At 37.6% G+C, this 22,075-nt stretch overlaps 1 protein-coding gene across 1 annotated transcript in view; it reads right to left on the bottom strand.

The window, feature by feature from the left end:
- pxdn (peroxidasin) overlaps positions 1-22,075 on the bottom strand; it is an 81,242-nt gene that overhangs the window by 19,633 nt on the left and 39,534 nt on the right. Inside the window, exons 7-12 of the mRNA XM_084096025.1 lie at positions 20,926-21,095; positions 11,281-11,398; positions 9,323-9,492; positions 8,545-8,817; positions 5,483-5,599; positions 2,784-2,942 (exon numbers count right to left, since the gene is read on the bottom strand). Coding sequence (XP_083952151.1) covers positions 2,784-2,942; positions 5,483-5,599; positions 8,545-8,817; positions 9,323-9,492; positions 11,281-11,398; positions 20,926-21,095 — 1,007 coding nt within the window. The remainder of the gene's footprint in view (positions 1-2,783; positions 2,943-5,482; positions 5,600-8,544; positions 8,818-9,322; positions 9,493-11,280; positions 11,399-20,925; positions 21,096-22,075) is intronic.

The raw sequence follows: 22,075 nt of genomic DNA, 5'->3' as shown, positions 1-22,075 counted from the left end.
TAGTGGTGAAGTTTCTGCAAACCGAAAATATTCCAGCGAAAATGAATTGCAGATTCGGAGTGTGGCAATCATTAACCAAACGGTAATGTTTAATTAGCACTTCTCCATCTGTGTGTTTTGAACGAGTCAGTGTCTATTTCATGCACACAATGTTGATATGCTACAACAGGCAAACATGTCAGCTGAGTGGATGCTAGGGCCAGGTTGCCAAAACTGATTTCTCACTTTTTTAAAATCTTTTAGTCCATGCTGTTTTCAGTTAATGCATGAATAAAACTTCCCTAATAATTATTTTGTGTGCGCCTGCCATCCATTAATCTCAATAAGCTTTGTGCTTTGTTACTTTTAATATGAAACGAAGTCTCAGCTTTTAAATTCTGTCAATTTTATCATGAAATTCAAACCATAAATACCATTTCGATGACCTTTAATGTGTGGTGGGGACAGATCGCTGTAGCACGTGAACCGATCATCTCTTTCTCTTTACTACTATATATAGCATGAAATGACATCAGAAGGTGTGTTGAAAGAAGCAGTACACCTAAACTTACTGAAATGTATAATGTCTCAAGTAATTGCTCAATTAGTATTTCAACTGCGGTAAGACGTCAATAAAACAGCTTGAAAACAGTAACTTTACATTTACCTCAGGAAAACCATTTAATGTCAATAGCTCAATAGTTTGCAGAAAAAAACTTGGAGCATTTTGCTAAATATATTACATATACAGTACATAGTACATTATATTATTTAACCTGTCTTTAGTATTTAATGTACTTTATGTTTGAATAAATCTGTCATGAAAACAAGTTTTTATTACAGCCACCATTATGTTTATATTTCAACAACAAATATATAATTAAAAAGTTGACAAAAAATTTCCTTATGTGCAACTACCTGAATTTTGATTATTAAGTTAACTTTATTAATTAACTGATTATTAAATAAACCTTATTTTTGGTTTCAGGTTTCTGCCAAATTAAAACTTTCATTTCGGCTTTGGTCTTTTGGTAAAAAGTTAATTTCAGAGTATCACTACCTGTGATATTTTAAGCTGTTATTTCACTTAACATATGCCCCTCCAAAAGAGCTTTTAAAACTTTTTTTAAAACTCACATTTGTTTTCATTTTGAAATGGGACTTTTTGACATGCTTTACCAAGTTTGGCATCTTTGGTTCTCCTCACATGACCAATTGTGATACTCAAATGATATTTGAGAGCAGTGAGGATGGTCAAGACTTGGAGTGTAGCGTATGAGTTGAATGGACTACTTTATGAAAGTTTTATTTATTTTTAATTATTTAATTTTATTTTTTTATTTTTTTTGGAGCTTGACAGTATGAATCAGAATCCATTTTCAGTGAATGGAAGAAAGCAGCTTAGACATTCTGCCCAATATACAGGTTTGCGATGGCATATGTAAATTAAATAAATTCATGGGTGACCGATTCCTTTCATGAACTTCTTAACATTAATTTATTCTGTACTCACTCTTTCTGCAGCTGTTCTAACTAAAAGTTTTTCTCACAACTCTCTCTCTTTCTCTCTTAACTCTCCCCATTTCTTCAGATACTTCCCGTAAGCCTATTCTAAATAAAAGCGCCCATGAGCCAAACCTGTGCCTTGCTTTTTAAGTAAATACAGGCGGTTGTTATGCAGTGTGTTAACAACCATTACTACATGGAAAACATCTTGCCATGTGGGAATTTCAAAGCTGCATGCTTTCCTGGCTATTCCACAAGTCTGTAATAAAGCTTAAGAGGTGGTTTTAAGGCACTTACATGAAGGGACTTTACGGGGTATTGTTGTTCTAATTGAAGGCTTTGCTTGTGGGTAAATGACAAATTAGTTTATGGAGCCAACCCTCTTTCCCTCCTGTTAATATCATGTCTAGTCTTGTTCCAAAGGATGGTTGAATCAGGAATTAACAGTGTTAGTTTGTGCTGTACCAAAGTAGATAAATCTGTGGGCAGCACTTTTAGTCATGCACTAAGAAACATGGAGTAATGTGAAAATATATGAGAAAGCTGTGCTCCAAAAACATCAAGATGATGCACAACGTGAAGGAGTTATCTTGTTTACTGTTGAAGATATGTTATAATATTGATTTGACTCTTGATTCATTTGCAGGGTTACTATCGCTAAAACAAAATTTGAACAAAGTAAAACTAAAACATTTTCATTACTTGAAATGGAAAAAAAGGTCAGTGAAATAAAATATATATATAAAAAAAAACATTCAGCTAGTCGCTAAAGCAACATTGCTCATTTTCATTTAGTTTAAGTACTAAAACAACTAAATATAGTAAAATTATAAATTAGACAAAAACACAACAAAATCACTAAAACTAAGTCAAATTAAAATGAAAACATAATATAAAAAAAAAAATCTAATTCAAAATATTAAAAAAACTATAATAGTACGTCAATGATGCTAAAATAACACTGGTCTTTTGTTTTTAACTCACGCGTTTAATAATGTGAAGTCTTTGCACTCATGCCGGAGCTGTTTTGAATAATCTAATCTTCTGATTTCATGTTCCAAAAAATAAAAAAATAAAAAAATCCAATTCTTCATTTGGAAAGTATTTAATTCACTGGATTATTCAATTGGGCATTATCATTTGGGCATAATCACAGTGCAGTTTTGACTGTTGACTATTTTGAAATGTATACTGATTGCTCATGCCATGATATATTTTGGACATACTACTGACCTCTAATTCAACTTGATGAAATAATCAATGTCAGGATGTAATTTGTGTTGAGATCAGGGTCTCACCAGCTTGTAGGATGTTGAGATGAACAGCTGCTCTGGCAGTGCCAACAGGACTGACGGCCTGGCATTCATACTGGGCCTGGTCATGAAGGGCCACGCGGCTGATACGCAAGCTGCCCGTTGAGAGAACAACGTGTCGTCTGTCATTAGGCAGGGGGCTGCCTATGGTGAGAGAACAGAGTTTTAGTGATTTTTTTTCCTGGCTGAAAACAAACTTTGTAAATAGTTGATGCACTGACAGACAATTCAATAATATTTAAATGTGTCCTTGTAACCTTTAAAGGAACGTTCAGATCAAATTAAACTCTGTTGAGAGTATCTGTGGCATGCTGTTGATTCAGACTCATCTCTCAGTTTGTGAAAACAAACCAAAGTCATGTTTACAGCACATGCAACAGTGTAGGCTGAGCGTTAGAACGCTGTTCATCCAATCATAATTTCACTATCAGACCATTGTGAAAAAGAAGAGCGCTTCATTGTATTGAATGTGCACCTGTAGTGAACTTCAAATCTAAAAAGCATATTTAAATTAAAAACTGTAATTGCATATAATAATATATTATTAAAGGAATATTTCACCCAAAAATTATCCCAAAAAGTGCATCCATCCATCATAAAAGTAATCCATACGCTCCAGGGGGTTTATAAATGCCTTCTGAAGCGAAGCCATGGGTTTATGTAAGAAAAATATCTACATTTAAAACTTCATAAACTATAATCACTGGCTCTCTGGCAACGGCCATACACGCGTTCATGAGCGAGTCGAGCTCCGGTGGAAGTGTGACATCTGACCCGATGTAGGACGTATGATGTAGAAAACACGTAAGCTCAGGTGAGAATTGAAAAACGCGGAAGCGCAGAGGATAGAGCAAAACAAAACGCCGGTCACAAATTAGAAGTCTAAAACGAGAAGTTTAAAAGAAAAATGACAGGAATTTTCTATATAATAGGAGCTACTCTTCAGCCAGAACTTAACCCACTGAAGTCATATGGATTACTTTTATAATGGATCGATGAGCTTTTTGGAGCTTCAAAAAACTCAGGCACTATTCAATGCCATTACTAAGCTGGGAAGAGCCAGGATATTATTTATTATAACACCGATTGTGTTAGACTGAAAGAAGAAAGTCATATACACCTAGGATGGCTTGAGGGTGAGTACATTATGGGATTTTTTTAGCAAGCATGAAATCCCCTTTCACTTTTATGCAGATGATATGCATAAGTCTATCTTCCAGCAAATAGAGTTGTTGTGGGACTGTATACATGACATCAAATCATGGTTATCTTTACATTTTTTAAAACTGAATGAAGATAAAACTGAAGTTGTGTGGTTTGGAGTTCCAAATAATTTTGTTGATCTGGGTGGTTTAGCCCCCTTCTGTAAGCCATTAGTGTGAAATTTAGGAGTTCTTCTTGACAGTGATCTGAAACAGATTTATTCTGTGGTTAAGTCTTGTTTTTATCACTTGAGATTAATAGCGAAGGTGAAACCATTTTTGTCCACACGTGATCTCGAAAAACTCATTCATGCTTTTGTGTTTACAAGGCTAAATTACTGCAAATCACTATATGTCGGCATAAATAAATCATTGCTTAACCGCTGACAACTGGTCCAAAATGCTGCTGCGAGGCTTTTGACAGGTACTCGTAAGAGAGACCATATTACTCCAGTTCTGAGTTTTTTACAATGGCTACCGATCAATTACAGAATAAAGTTTAAAATTTTGTTTTTTGTTCATAAATCATTGCATGGTATGGCTCCATTGTATTTGGTGAATCTGATTTAGAAATATGACCCAAAATGGTCTTTAAGGTCAGCTGACCAGTTGGTTTTAACGACTCCTAGAACTAAACGGAGAAGTGGAGATCGAGCTTTTATAGCGATAGCTCCAAAACTCCGGAATGATTTACCCCTTTCTCTCAGATCAGCACCCACATTAAGTGTTTCATCTAATGGGGTATAGAAGTTGTTTGTGTATTAAAACTGAGGGGTTTATTTCGCTGTTATTGTATGTGTGGTTTTAGTGTTGTGTTTTTATGGTTGTCTTTATGTGTTTTAGATACTACAGCACTTTGTTCAATGGTCAGTTGTGTAAAAGTGCTTAATAAATAAAATAAACGAAACAAAACGATAATTAAAAATTTTGGGTGAACTATTTCTTTATTGAAATAAAAGGCCACTTAAGAGTACTTAAAGAGACATATGTACGATTAAGAACTCTTTTAAAAAGTGCAGTTTGTAATGATTTTAAATAAAAAGCTTTATGTTAAAGTCCATTTTAAATTGTTGTTTTTATAATAATCTTTTGACGTGCTTTAAAGGTGACATGTTGACTAACAATACCTGATCATAATTATAAATGTATTGATAAATGTTTGATGTTATTTAAATGTAATGTACTAAATTGCATCTTCATCACAAATGTGTAAGTACAAATATATTTAAATGACATACAATAACATTTCAATAGAAATTACTGTACATTAAAAGTATATTTTAGTTTAACAAAATTTAAAAATATATATATTTTTAAGATTATTATTATGATGAATATTATAAGACATTGCCTGTTGAACAGAAAATGTCAGTTGGTCAGTTTTTTACAAGATAAAAATTCTGACCATTCTGACTTTTGACTGTTGAAAAAAAAGTCCACTCTAAAAAGCCAAACAGTGAAGGAGGCGTTAAATGATCTCACCACCGCGTGTCCAAGCTATGACAGGCTGCGGGTAGCCACTGGCCTCGCAGGGAAAGTCGACTGTATGACCCTCCAGCACAGACTGGTCCTGAGGGGTCACTGTGAACTGAGGGCGAGCTGAGGAGGGAAAGAAATGAGAATGAGCAAATTTGACCATTATGTCTGTTTTTTAAATGTTTTGATCAGAATACATGATGTAGACTAATTTTATTATTACCAGATAAAAATCTAGACATTACTAAAGAACTCGATGTTGCAACAGAAACTATTGACTCTCTCTTTCCCAGCACTTTAGACACAGTTGCTCCTTTGCACTTAAAGAAAATTAAGGAAAATAGTCCAACTCCGTGGTACGATGAGCACACTCGGGCCCTCAAGAGAGCAGCCAGAAAAATGGAGCGCAGCTGGAAGAAAACAAAACTAGAGGTGTTTTGCATTTTGTGGAAAGAAAGCATTATTGCATACAGAAAGGCCTTAAAAACTGCTAGATTTTTCAACTCTCTTAGAATAAAAGAAACACAATCCTAGGTATTTATTTGATACAGTGGCTAAATTAACAAGAAATAAAGCTTCAGCTTAAGACGTTTCTCAACAGCACAGCAGTAATGACTTTATGAACTTCTTTACTTGCAAGATTTATAATATTAAAGAGAGAATTATAACTATGCAACCATCTACTACAATATTGCATCAGGCAGTGCATTGTAGTCTCCTTGAGGAAAAATTCCATTCATTCGTTGCTATAGGAGAGAAAGAATTGTCTAAACTTGTTAAATCATCTACAGTAAATCAACAACATGTATGTTAGACCCTATACTGGCTAAGCGACTGAAAGAGATGCTTCCAGAGGTCATAGATCCTCTTCTTAATATAATAAATTCACCTTTGTCATTAGGTTACATAACAATAACTGGCTATTAATAAACCTCTTATTAAAAAAAACACAACTTGATGCTAGAGAATTAGTCAATTAAAGGCCGATCTCAAATCTACCCTTTCTGTCAAAAATACTAGAAAAAGCAGGATCCTCACAACTATGTTCCTTTTTAGAAAGAAATGAGATCTGCGAGGATTTCTAGTATCATAGTTCTGAGACTGCTCTCATTAGTTACAAATGATTTGCTTTTATCATCCGATCGTGGTTGTATCTCTCTATTAGTGTTACTCGATCTTAGTGCTGCATTTGATACTATTGACAACAACATTCTTTTAAATAGGCTCGAAAATTTGCATTAGTGGCATTAGTGGAATTGTATTTGGCATGGTTTAAATCATACTTATCTGACCGTTATCAGTTTGTAGCAGTAAATGAAGAGATGTCATATCGATCACAAGCTCAGTATGGTGTACCACAAGGCTCAGTGCTAGGACCGTTGCTGTTCACTCTGTACATGCTACCATTAGGAGATATCATTAGGAAGCATGGCATTAGTTTTCACTGTTATGCTGATGATACTCAGCTCTATATTTCTTCAAAACCTGACAAAACTTACCAATTCACAAAATTAACGGAATGCATAGCTGATATAAAAAACTGGATGACTAGTAATTTCCTATTACTTAATTCAGAAAAAAAACAAAACAGAGATTCTAGTTATTGGACCAAACACCTCTGCACATAATTACCTAGAATACTGTCTAACACTTGATGGTTGCTCTCTCGAGTCTTCATCGTTGGTTAGGAACCTGGGTGTACTCTTGAGAACTCTTGATACCAATCTTTCATTTGATAGCCATGTTTCTAGCATCTGTAAAACTGCATTCTTCCATCTAAAATATATCTAAACTACAACATACAGTGGAGAAAGTAATTATTTGATCCCTTGCTAATTTTGTAAGTTTGCCCACTTACAAAGAAATGAAGGGTCAATCATTTTTATGGTAGGATTATTTTAACGGATAAATACAGAATATCAACCAAAAAAACAAACAAAACAAAAAAACACATTATATATAGGTTTGCATATTTATTTGAATAATAATATAATAATAATTTGATTTTACATTACAACTGTAAAATTACAATACTAATATTTATGACTGTTGCAATTTCTTGATTTTTAAAAGTCAAGCTTGTCTTTTGTTGATTAACACTTCTCATTACAAGTATGTGAAGATGGCTGGCGCATGTTAAGTTCCCAAATGCCCGTTAAGGCGACTCAAACTCAGAGTAGATGAAGATGGAGTTAATGTGGAGCAGCATTTACTGTGAACCGAGCCGCTCTGAGACGCTGATTTGGATGAACAGAATCCTGGCAAAAAACTATTTTTTTCATGTTTTACACTGTACAATAATAAACTGTTCTTTCATTTACCACACTTTCCGTCACTGTGACATTTACCCTGAAACTAAAATTAAATGCAATGCCGCATATTGCTAGCCTGGAAATCCAGAATGCATTTGGAATGCAATTGGATAACACTACGACCAATCACAACAATAAGCCCCATACGCTTAGCTACCAGCGGAGCTAACTGGTAGATTAGACTCTTGCCGTATCCGGTCGGCAAAACAGCAAAAACGTCCTTCTTGCAAAGGAACGATTCGAGCGCCGTCTTCTGTTCCTCTTTTAGATAAAAAGCCATTGTCAAATGCAAAGGCCAAAGCCGTTTCAAACAACTGGTGTTCATCCATAGCCATCTTGCAATGTTTACTAATGACTTCGACGTCACAGCGCTGTCGTCATCTCGCCTCGGGCCCGCCTATATCAGATAACCCGATGTGATTGGTGCAGCTCGGATACAAGGGCATATTTAATGAGCATCATTACTCGACACCAGAGTAACTCGCTGAGCAAATTCAACTTGTGCTCTCGCGAGAACTCTGGATTTCCAGGGTAGCATATTGCATCTTCACACTGAATTTGAAGGAGGCACAGAGCCACCTTAACCTCACAGTGAATGACACCTTTAGACAACCGTTAATTGAATTTTAGAAAAGGTAATGAATAAATGTGTAAATAACATGTCAATGTAAGAAACTAAAGAATCAGTGCAAAATTATGAGCAACAGAATCTTGATGAAAATAAAATATTCACAAATAAAAATTCCCATCTCTTACCCTGTACTATAATATATGCAGTGGCGTGGATGGTGTCCACGTTGTTGCTTGCGAAGCAAGTGTACTGTCCCCCATCAGCCTGATTGACATTCTGGATGTAGAGACCTGCTGAAGGAGTGATGTTGATGCGGGGATCCACTGGGAGGGCCGTGTGGTCTCCTTTGGTCCAGGTCACGCGGGGCTGCGGCTGACCCGTCGCACTGCACTCCAGGGTCACGCTCTCCCCGACCAGAACCTCTGTGTTCTGCGGCTGGATCACAAAACTGGGTCGAGCTGGAGAGACAAAGGCAAGGACCAAAAATGGATTGCTGTGTGCAAAAAGTCTGCCATTAAATGGTCTTTACCAGATTCACATGCATGTACAAAATAGGGTTAAATTCAGTGTTACTTTGTAATTATTTGTGAAATTTACAAGCAATTTCTGAGAGACAATTTCAAAGTAAAAATTCAATGCATTACTTTGTTGTTTCTTTGTAATTATTTGTGAAATTTTATAGCAATTTATGAAAAGCAATTTATGAAAATTGTTTCAAAGTAAATCCTACACTTTTCTTAAATTGAATGTGTTACTTGTTTCTTTGTAACAATTTTCAGTCAGAAATTCTGTAAATCCTAGTAATCCTACACCATTTTTTGTCAGTGTATATGAGATTATACATTTTACAGGATTAATCCGATACTATAGATTGTGCCTGAATTAAATAGGGTCAAGCTAGTTTGGGAGGATTTAGTTATTCTAGTTGAATTATTATCACCTACAGGACCCCATCACACTCACAAGGTGATCTGAAGTATCGTAAGGTGACCTCTGAGGTCTTCACCTCTCCAGCCACATTTTTGGCCATGCACTGATACACGCCCTGGTCCGTCTCCCGCGTGTCCTGGATCATCAAGGTTCCATCTTCCAGTAGATTGAGACGGGTGTCATCCCTCATGTTTAGTGCATTGCTGACAAAAAAAGACTTTCCTGTTTACGCATACACCCTTCACACGTTGAGGATAAAACAACCAAAACATTTTATTTCTGTCATCATTTACTCACACTCATGTCAGTCCAAACCTGTATCACTTCCTGTCTTCCATGGAACACAAAAGAAGATAAATTACAGAATGTCCAGACTGTCAAACTCCAAATTTACAAAAAAGCACCATAAAAGTAGTCCATGCGTCTCATGCAACTACATTCTAGGGGCCAGGTTTACTGAACAGGGCAAATATTGTTTGCAAATGTACATTTGTATGTTAAATAATACATTTTGCATGCTCAGTTTATTTATAAATTGTCCCAAAGACCCCCTGTGGTGAAAATCAAGTTTTTAAATGTTGTTTTTATGTCTATGTGGTGTTTTTAATATGCTTTCAGAAAAAACAGGTGCAAATTCAAAGTCAATATCCTTGCTGAGTATTTCTCCTTAAAACTGCAGTTAACCAAAGACAGGTTAAAAAATATGGTTTTGAAATCGGCCCGTTTCATACCACAAAATCACAAAAATATTTTTCTTGCTCTGTGGGCATTTAACACAGTGAGCACAAGACCTTTATGAAGGGACAGGGAAAATCAGATACATTTAGCAATATAGGGAGTGAATTATGCATATGATGTACTGTATATTACGATGTTATGATGAACTATATGCCTTTCTCCACTGACGTTCTGAGTGGTTCAAAGCGTTTTTTAAGGATGCAGATTTTTAGAAGGCAGACTGAGATGGCGAACGGAAACATGGTTTGTGTAACATTAGCAACACATTATTAGCAGTTTGATAACATAGTCAAGCTGAAGGCAATTCATATCAATTACAGTTATGTGTCCGATGTTGTAGACAGCGATACATAAAACGCATAACCATTCTGATACATGTATTATTGGCCACTGCTGATCCTGCAACCACCCAGCAAGCAATAGCCGTCATTTCACCGTCTAGGTTAACTATAGACCCGATATAGTCCGGCTATGAGTAACCCACTTCTAGCCAAAATAACCTTGAATTGGTTACATGTCGTTTTTGCCTAAATAACCTGCAAGATGTATGATATTCCATCATGTAAGCAAAGTCAACAGTGATTACAAGGTGTTTGATTTCATTTCTTCACTTATTTAATTTCTTTGTTATCTAATTGATGACTGGTCTATTTTTGCCTATGGTTTAGACGTCTATTACATTTTCACTGACAGCCCAAACTTTGCCTTGTGTTTGGACGGCTATTAGATGTCTTTTAAATGCAAAATTGCTTGCTGGGCAGTGAGATTGCTTGCTCAACATTTAAATTGTCTGGTTCAGTGTTCGCTGTAAGCTGGTCCTACAGCACACTATAAGAGTAGGCAGTGAAACCCTCCACCTTCCCCAGCTCCGCTTGCCTAGAACTGCTACAGGATTTATGTATGCATACATATCTTACATGCTGTCGCCAGTATCAAGTCCATACTATCTAGTCCGACAAGACCAAGTACATTAACTTTGTCATATCCATTAACATGCTAAAAGTATTTAAAGATTCATCATGACTGAAATACTATGTTACATGGACTAATTTTATGGTGCTTTTTGTCATTTTCAGACAGCCTCATTATGGAAAAAGCACTCTAGGCATACTGTAATACTTATTTTGTGTTCCATGAAAGAAAGAAGGTAATTTCTGCTTTGAGCAACATAAAGACGAAAAAAATTAACACAGAATTTTATTTTTTGGGGTGAACTTTTCCTTTAATCACGTACATCAAGGGTGGAAGCTTACTTGTTTCTGAGCCAGATGATCTGAGGTTTGGGGTTGCCCTCTGCCCTGCATGTGAAGTACACAGTGTTCCCAGAGGTTACGTCCACATCCTGTGGCTGAGATGTTATCCGGGGAACTTCTGCTCCACAAGAGAGACACATTCAGATGAAACCAAACATAAGTGTCCCAGAAAGGACAAAGCAGAGGATAAGTCAAATGAGTTTATTTCGGTCTGTAAAAGCTATTGAAATTACAGCACTGAAGGTCTATTTGTAGTGGCAGTGTGTTTGACATTTCCCTCTTGCCTCACTTCCTCTCCTCTGGCTTGGCCGCCCGTGTTGGTTGACGGCCAGGCACGAGGTGATTGTGTCTGTGGTCACAACGGCCACATGCCAAACCCCAAACATTACCCTCCAACACCAATGTGCACATGGCAAAATATATTCCTAAACAGTCTGACAGAACTATTAAACTGTTTCTACTGGTGAAACCAAATGTCTGGTTGCACACTGTGTCAAAGTACTCACACATTATTATGACAAAAATGGCACAGATTTCTATAGAGTGCTGCAGGGATGATGAGCTTTTGCAGACCAAAACCTGGAAACAAGTTCCTGTTCCTGATCCTGAAGTCAATAGGTTTATGCTTAAATGCCTGAAATAAGGTCTGTGGTGAACAAGTTCAAGATATTGTTTTTTAACGTTTTATTCTACGAGATAAAATACATAAGTAATACCCCTTGTGATTTACTTTTTAAAGCTTTTACTTGTCTTGAAAAAGGTGTTTGCTAACAAGTGTCTAAATGGGACTAGAGAGGTTTTTGGGGACATTTTACATCACACCGAACAGGTAAACTCATCTACTCACAAGTCACTTTCATTGTTATAACTGCACTCTTGCAAACTATTCTAACTCAAACTCAAACCATTTTTTCTGGTTATTACACACTACTGTTCAAAAGTTTGGGGTCAGTACTTTTTTTTTTTTAAACAAATGAATACTTTTATTCAGTGAGAACGCATTAAATTGAACAAAAGTGACAGTAAAGGCATTTATAATGTTACAAAAAATAAATACTGTTCTTTTTTTATCGGTTTCACACTGTTTTCAACATTAATAATAATCATAATTTTGTATGAAAAGTATAAAAGTATGAAAACAGTATATTAGAATGATTAATAATAAGTAATGATGCTAACAATTCAGCTTTGCCATCACATAAAAAAATAACACGCACACACACACATATATATTCAAATAGAAAACAGTTATTTTCAATTTGTAAATAACATCTCACAATATTATTTTTTTGCTGCAGCTTTAATCAAATAGTCATGGTGAGCAGAAGAGACTTCTTTCAAAAACATTTTTGAAATATCCCATCGACCCTATACTTTTAAAGTTTAAAGTATGCTTATAATTACACAATAACACTAATTATTAAATACCCTTGAAGCAGAAATATTTAAAAACAGTGTACCTTTTGAATTCTAATAAATACAATTATTTTGCTTGCAAAATAATTGTTGCATCCTTTTATTAAGGAGTAACACACCGGCGGTTCTTGAATGTCTGGTAACTGATTGTCTTTGGAGCTTGACAGCTCACAAGCTCATTCATTATTGATATATGGAAAAGAGCAGCCTGGATTTTACAAAACACCTGCTTTAATGTACAACGAAAGAAAGAAAATCATGTGGTTTTGAGCAAATAATGAGCATACTATGACATTTTGGGGTGAAGTATCCCTCAGATTTCCTGACTAATCCCTTAGCTGCTCCATCTCAAAGCATTTTTGTTAGACATTGGATTCATGATGCCTTGCTTTTTCTTCTTGATTTTGCGCAGTGTGGCAGTACGACATTTTGTCAGAGATACTGCAGTTGTCTGTCTGTCTGGCTGGTGGCGCCCTGCTCTGTTTTGACAGGTGCCTCAGGCATATGTGTGCTGTGTTTTATGTATAGAAAAGTCATACTGTGTTAATCCCATTCTTTTAAAGAGCCTAAATGGGCGTTTGTGGGGGGCTGATTACTGTAACAAGCCTGAGCAAGTCTATCGAGCACAACAGCCGCAGTGATTTGTGGTTACACTGTGAGGAAACCTCAGAGGTCCCAGAAGAGACCATACAATTCCAGACTAAAAGATGTAGACATGACAATGAAAAATACATACATGAGAGTCTTAAAAAAGTAAAAAAAAGTAAAATTGATTATATATTAGTATATTTATTTTAGTTATTATTATGTAATATATAATATATATTATACTAATTATTAGTTTGATTTCATTGAACATAAAACTAGATTTTAGTTTTGATTTATTAAAAATTAACAATTAGTGTAAGTAAGAATACATTTTTTATCATTTTATATCAATATGTAAAATGTCATTGTAGTGTAGTTAACTACAAAAAGGTAATTTGTCAGTAGTTTGACTACTTGAAATTATAAGAGGCTTTAGTTTCTAAGCACTGTAATAAATGAATTATTTTACAGAAAATAAAAAATCTACAGTAAACACCTGTTAATTAGTTAACTGTAATTCACCTTACTATAACTTACTATACTATCACATTATATGTAATTTTACTGTACAATAATGTAAATTGTATGGTCTTAGGAAGTGTGATTTTTTAATTAATCATAACTAACATTTATTTTTCTTGCAGGAACAACATTCATATGCTTTTGAATCTTAAATGTTTACAAACCCTTTGATCGAAAACTCGTGACTTTGAGTGTGTGAGTGTATAAATAACAGATGGGGAAATTAAAGTAGACAGATGTCTAGGTTTGAAAACTTGTGATTAACAATGAAGTAATCAAGAAAACAGAGTTTGCTTCTACCTAGTAACAGAAGGGTTTGCCTATTAATAACCAATCAAATTGTAGGGAAATTATGTAATGTATCATGTCATTTTCGCCATGCTCCTATTCTATAAAAACTGTTGTATTTCTTTTGCGGGTGGGATTCTCTCTGAAATTTGTCTGAGATCCTCCGTGACTGAAGCATATTCAAAGGCATTGTCTGAAGTCTGTCAGTTATTATTGCTGCGCAGAAAGTTAGTTAGTGGAACAAGTTATTTAGCTAAACACTAGAGACCTTAATACCAAGCGATAGTGTGGAGCGGGTTAAGAACACTAGAGACCTTATTCCCGAATGATAGTGTCAAAAGGGGGCGAGACGTCGTTCGACTCTCTGTGAGACTCTTAGGCGGGGTTAGATTGCGGTCAGGTAACTATAATTCTTAGGCATTTTATTTATGCGGTAAGAATAGCTACTCTTAGGCGTCAACCCGCACTTTCAGAGGTTAACTCAATTGAGTATAATATTTTCAGGTGTCAAGGACACTCGGTTCAACCTATGTTAGGTGGGTAGGGGACAAATCTACCACAGAAGTAAAAACTGTGATTTACCATATAATTTACAGTGAAAAATGTTGAGCTATGCATTTAACTAGTGTTCCCAGAATGAGGGATACGAGGTGACAAGACGTGACTATGGGATATTGCTCTTTCATGCAATTCACTGAAGACACCTTTATTCACGCCTGAAAGGCCAATGACGCATGCCGACTTGGGCGGACCTTCGTCATTTCCCTCGTTCAGGCCAGCTCTTCATCGAGCCTCCGACTGCACTGGGCTCAGATGTGTTGTACCTCGTTCCCCTCCTTCTGGGAACTAGTTATATGCATAACTCAATGTTTCCAATCAGTCCGTTCAGTCGGTGGGACTGTGGGACATATATTCACGCCCCACAAAGTCTGCTGAACTACACGTAGGGGACCAGCACCGCCACATCCCCCTTTTTCTTTTTCAAGCGATTTTCCTAGTTTAAAACCCCTGCAGTAAGCGGCAACTGAGCGACCGTCGCTGCCGTGACATCCAGTCTGTGAAATCGAACAAACAACCCAACTGGAAGCCGCACAAATATCCTCCGAAGACATCCATCTAAACAATGCCCAAGACGTCGCCATGCACCTCGTTGAGTGCGCACACACCCCTGCAGTCAGAGCCAACCCTTTACTCTCATTTCCTATAGAAATAGCCTATATAAACACTATATAAACATGCAAAAGACAATGTTATATAGTGGCTTCCCACGGATCAGGTTAGCATACAAAAAGCTGGTGAGAAGAGCACACAGCCTGTGTCTGCTCAATGTATCTGTGTAAAACTCACACAACGCACAAAGCATGGAGTCTCCTTTCTTCCTCTGAGTCAAAAGAGATGTTTCACAGGGCAGGCAGCAATAACGAGCACACACTATATGCTCCTGACATGACTTTAGGCGTATACACCGCTTTAGGATGCAACACCACTTTTGACCCATCCAACGTAAATTGGATGCATGAGGGATGCGCTGACAGCACATGGAGGTCACCAACGCGTTTCACTGATGCCAGCGCCAGGCTGGTTTTATAAGAAAGCATCCTTAAATCCAAGGATTCTAAAGGCTCAAACGGAGGTTCACACATAGCCTCCAGAACTACAATTAGGTGCCACGACGGTACCAGTGATTTTGTAACGGGCCTAAGACGCTGCGTCCCTTTAAGGAACCATAAGGCAAGCGGGTTTGGAATTGGCACAGCACCATTAATGCCCTCATGACGAGCCAAAATGACCACCAAATAAACTTTCAACGTGGAATGGGAGCGACCTTCCTGTACTTCCTGACCTTCCAAGAATTCCTGCAAACATTTTGTATCCCTGCAATCGGGATTTCACTGATATTGCGATAAAGATATTCACCCACACCAAGCTTCAAACATACGCCACTTCAACGCATAAAGCCCCCTTGTCAGTGCCGCCCTAGTGCTCTGTATTGTCGCCACAACATTGATTGAAGGTCGGCCCATAGAGACCACAGCTCTGGCCGAGGGTGAAGAATCTAACCCCAGGTCAGCGAGTGCTCCTGCCCGTGATCGAGAAAAACAGCTGGCAGTGAGTGTTTTCTGCTGATGCAAAAAGATCCACATCAGCCCTACTGAACCGATCCCAGATCTGTGCCACATCCGAGGATGCAGACGCCACTCCCTGACCTGTGGTCCCCCCCTGGACAGCAGTTCTGCTCCACCATTTATGGTGCTTTCCACTGCATGGTACGGTTCGGTACAGCTAGGTACGGCTCACTTTTTGCCACTTTTCCACTGCATGGTACGGTTCGCTTAAATAGTACCATCTCGGTTGAGGTTCCAAGCTAAAAAAACTATACTAAAATGTGACGTGTAAACAATGCAGATCACTGATTGGTCAGAAAGAATAATCACTACCAGCGTCATTTGATTTGAGACACAAGACACCAAACCTGCTAGATTTAAATAGTCAGCAACAGCCAGCTTCATTTGTTCGCACATTTTTTTTAAACAACTTAAAAAAAGAAATGGCTGAATCGTGGTCAGTAGACAAGGTGCAGACATTCCTCTCGTTGGTAGCCGAGGAGCGGATCCAGCGAGAGCTGGATGGGGCGACCAGGAATGAAAAAATTTTTCAGCAACTATAAAGATCAGTCTACAATCCCACCCACTTTGAGGTGGAACTAAACTGCAGTGGAAAAGCAAACCGAGCCAAAGCGAGCCGTGCCATGCCGAGCCGTACGAGCAGTACCATGCAGTACAAAAGCGCCATTAGATGGCCCGGGACGTGCACTGTCGCTAAATGTCCGCTGCCACATACAGTCGTGCTCAGAATTAATCATACCCCTGGTAAATATGATCAAAAATGGCTGTAAAAAATAAATCTGCATCATTTATCCTTTTGATCTTTGTCACGGTTCATGAATTCACTGACTCTTTCTCGTGCTGTGTTTGTGTTGTGTGTGCGTGTGTGTGTGGGCGTGGTCGCTGATCAGCGGCTGATTGTCATCAGCGCCAGCTGATTCTGATCAGCGATCTCTATTTAAGCTCATTGTCTTTCGTCTTGTGTTTGTCAGATCGTTGTGGGATTTTCCCCTGTGCAGTGTGGTCTTCGTTGGTGTTCCTGATTTCCCGGTTTGGTGTTCATGTCGAGTTCGTTCTGCCTGTCGTCTTCCAAGGATCCTGTCTCGTCTCTTCACTCTGCAGACTCGTGTTGTGTTCCCGTCAGCTTGTCTCATCAAGGATATCATCTCACCTTTTCACACCACGGGATCCGGGTTGCCCATCTGCCATCCTGCGCTACCAGGGACCATTGGACTGTGTGCCTTATATCTCCTTCTACGTGTTCATTCAATAAACCTGAGTTCTTGCACTTGCATCTTCTGTCTTCATTTAAACGTTACAATCTTTCATTCAAAAAATTGGCAAAAATCCTAACCTTTCATTGAAGTAAAAGAATTGAAAGTGGGGGGGGAAATCACATTATAAAATAAATGTTTTTCTCCAAAACACGTTGGCCACAATTATTCATACCCGTAGAATTTTTTATGAATAAAATGTCTCTGAACTATATTCCCATTAATATTTACCTTTTTAGCACACCAGGGTGACTAGGAACATGAAATTGTCCAGCTATGACTTCTTGTTTCACAGGAGTTTAAATATGAGGAAACACAAAGGCCAAATTCCCTGAATCATCCATCACAATGAGTAAAACCAAAGAATATAGTTCTGATGTGCAGCTGTTGAGCATCACAAAATAGAAAGTGCTGTAAGAAAATAGCTAAAGAATTGAAAATCCCCATTTTGACCATCAGGGCAATAATTAAGAAGTTATAATCAAATAAAGATGTTACGAATCTGCCAGGAAGAGGATGTGTGTCTATATTGTCTTAATGGACGGTGAGGATGAAAGTTTGAGTGGCCAAAGATTCTTCAAGGATCACAGATGGAGAATTGCAGAGATTAGTTGAGTCTTGGGGTCAGAAAGCCTACTATTAAAAAAAAAAAAAAAAAAAATCAAACAACCCCTACATCCCCACATGTTGTTTGGGAGGTTTTCAAGAAAAATGCTCCTCGCTCCTCCAAAAACAAACTCCGGCATATTCAGTTGTCAGACACGACTGGAACTTCAAACGGCACAGGGTTCTGTGGTCAGATGGAACTAAAAAAAAGAGCTTTTTGGCAGCAAACACGCTAGATGGGTTTGGAGCACACAAGGATAAAACGTACCCCATGTGTACAATTTAATATACCATTGGATCTTTAATGTTGTGGGCATATTTTTCTGCTGGAGGTCCTGGACTTCTTATTCAGATACATGGCATCGTGGATTCTATCAAATATCAACAGATAAAAAATCAAAACCTGACGGCCTCTGCTAGAAATCTTATAATGGGCCGTGGTTGGATCTTCCATCAGGACAACGATCCAAAACAAACATCAAAATCAACACAAAAATGTGTTAGGGAGCACAAAAAGAAGGTGTTTGGTGTTTTTAGCCCCCAACGGCACCTTCCAGGCAGTGAGGGGATGGGTAGGTTTAAGGTTGAGGGTAGGGTTAGCTGCCTGGAAGGAGCCATTGGGGGCTAAAAACACCATCGAGCCAAAAAGAAGCTTCTGCCATGACCGCCCCAGTTCCCTGACCTGATGAGTGAAGTGAACTGAAGAGAAGCAGCACCAACATGGATCTGTGAATCTGAAGGATCCGGAGAGATTCTGTATGAAGGAATGGTCTCTGATCTCTTGTCAGTTGTTCCCCAAACTCATCAGGCATTATAGGAGAAGACTCAGAGCAGTTATCTTGGCAAAAGGAGATTGCAAAAAGGTATTTAATAAAAGGGTATGAATAATTGTGGCCAACGTGTTTTGGAGAAAAACATTTATTTTATAATGTGATTTCCCCCCCACTTTCAATTCTTTTACTTAAATGAAAGGTTAGGATTTTGCCAATTTTTTGAATGAAAGATCAAAAGGATAAATGATGCAGATTTATTTTTTACAGCCATTTTTGATCATATTTAATAGGGGTATGATTAATTCTGAGCATGACTGTATAAAGAGCATCCATGACAATTATAACAGGGGAGGAGAGCGAGTAACCCCTTGCCTGTGTATATATGCGACACCACTGCTGTGATGAGAAGAGATACATGTTTGCCCTGCAAGTGCTGGAAAAAGTGTTTCACTGCCAGAAGAACCGCCTGCAATTCCAAATAATTTGTGACGCTCTTTCAGCAATGCCGACCACTCCCCTCTTACAAAGCTCCTATCACACAGAGCTCCCAATCCATGTTGTAACGCGTCTATCGTCAATACTTCACATGACAAAACCCCGCCCAGGGGAATTCCTCTGTCAACAGATGCGGGTTTCCCCAGGAGATCAGAGCTTGAACGCACAATGGCTTTATCGTCACCCGTCTGTCTAAATGGCGTATAGCGTCCAGCCCACTGCTTAGTGCCCAGTGCTGGAACGCACGCATGAGGAGGAGACCCAGCCAAACGACTGCTATCATAAGGCCATAAGCCCTAGCAGTTGCAAAACTGTTAGGAAACGCATTGGCCTGCCCAGCTGAAACAGACAGCTGTGAAAATCCGCTGCCCTCTGTGCTGACAACATAGCTGTCTCCTTCACTGAATCTATCTCTAAACCGAGAAATAAAATCTGCTGACTCGGGACCAGCGAGCTCTTTTTGAGATTTCTTAAGAATCCCAGAGCTTGTAAATGGGAGACAAGTACTTGTGTTTGAGAGAAACTCTGCTCTGAGAAAATTCCTAATGAGCATTTTATTATTTTATTTGCAAAATAATCCACTCTGAAACAGATATTTACCTGAAAATTACTGTTAGACCTACCTGAAAAACCTGAAAACAACAACTAGGCCTATTTTATATATATATATATATATATATATATATATATATATATATATATATATATATATATATATATATATATATATACACACATATATACAGTTGAAACCAGATATTTACATACACTTCAGAAAAAAACACAAAAACTTTTATTTCTTTACTGTCATACATTAAATCAGAGTAAACTTTTTCTGTTTCAGATCAATAAATATTAACATATTTTTGGCATTTGTTAAATGTCAGAATCGAGCAATGGAGAATTTTTATGTATTGTTTTTATCACTTTCATATATATATATATATATATATATATATATATATATATATATATATATATATATAAGTAAAAATTAACTATATTAACTTTAACTGAAATAAAAAATAAAAAATGCCTGAAACATTGTTAAAAATTTTTACTATGAATTTCAGGCACCCACTGTTGCCTTATTTCCTTTTCTACCATACATTTAACAGTTTTTTTTTTTGCTTTTTTTTTCAGTGAACACTGAACTGGTAATTAGCCCAATATTTGAATCTGAGCTGGCTTTTTCCCAGTCGACAATTTTGATCTCACAAAAGCCTGGTAGAGATGACCTGTATTTGTTTCACAGATGGTTGAAATGAAAAGTTACGCTTGACCCTTCACTCCCTCAAACATTTGACGAGGAGGTGGCGTAGCATGTGAACAATGATACATCTGGGAAATCACTCCATAATCCAGCTCACAAAACCAGATCAGCATCTGTTATTTATTATGATGACTAACATGTTCAAAGACATGCAGTAGGTCCCATGGAGTAGAATAATGTGGATGTGGTGAATGGGGGCAGATGCTGTAAATATTGCAACAATTTACTGCCTGTTGATCATTTTGATCTGAACAGAACGTGTACATTGGCTTGTGAAGTGTGTTTATGTGTGTGAATGGCCTCACCACAGTTGAGCTCCTCTGCAGTGAGAGTGGCGACTGAGCGTCCCTGCAAACGGCTTGGATAGTCGCAAGTAGCTGCAGCTTGAGCGTTCCCAGACTCTGCGTACTGCTTCAACAGATCGGCCAACCACAGCAGTTCACAGTCACAGTGCAGCGTGTTTGAGTCGAGGCGCCTAAAACACCCACAAACACAAGATTTAAATAAAATTAAGGCAATTTTTTGGTTAAAATAAAACAGTTTACATGTAAGCATTAATTTACACTGCAAATCGGAAAACAACGTTGATACATTTGTAGCTAAGTTGGCAGAGGTGGACAAAGTACACAACTTCCTTACTTGAGTGAAAGTACAGATACTACTGGTCAAATATTACTCCGTTACAAGTAAAAGTTGTAAAGACCGATTCTCACTTAAGTAAAAGTACAGAAGTACTCGTTTTTAAAAGTACTTAAGTATCAAAAGTAAAAAGTAAATGTCAATGCATTGTTTTATTATTGTTGCATTGTTGAATGTAATATTTACAGTACCTTATGCCTCTGAATCTATGCCTGCCCTCATATCAATATCACATTTATTTCTAGAACACAGTTCCAGTAGTGGGATTGAATATGAGATTGAATAAGTCACTCAATAACGTCTACAATGGTTTCGGACACCCAAATGGCTGTTCCCTCAAATAGTGCCCTTGGCTTAGTTTTTTGGCTTTGACGTCAACCCGACTTTCATTTCCAACCAAAATCCAACGTCTGTCCGACGTCGGGTTCTGACGTAAATCTGACGTCGGGTTTTGACGTCAACCCGACTTTCATTTCCAAACCAAAATCATCCCCTGACTGACGTTACTACTTTCTACTCAAGGACCTTGACAGAAACGTAGTGGAGTAAAAAGTACGATATTTGTCTTTCAAATGTAGTGAAGTTAAAGTAAAAAGTTTCCAGAAAAGATAATACTCAAGTAAAGTACAGATACTCAAAAAGTGTACTTAAGTACAGCACTCAAGTAAATGTACTTTGTTACTGTCCACCTCTGTAAGTTGGTGTGTTTGAGTCAAGATGGTAACCCTCATTCTGTGAAAAGTCTTACCAGATTCAAATGCAACACTCAATACACTTTTGTAAATCCTGCAGTAAGTGTACCTCAAATGTTAACCC

The sequence above is a fragment of the Abramis brama genome, assembly GCF_963993115.1.
Source record: "Abramis brama genome assembly, chromosome: 21".
NCBI lineage: Eukaryota > Metazoa > Chordata > Actinopteri > Cypriniformes > Leuciscidae > Abramis > Abramis brama.
The sequence above is the reverse complement of the archived record's forward strand: the minus strand, read 5'-3'. Positions and strand labels throughout refer to the sequence as shown.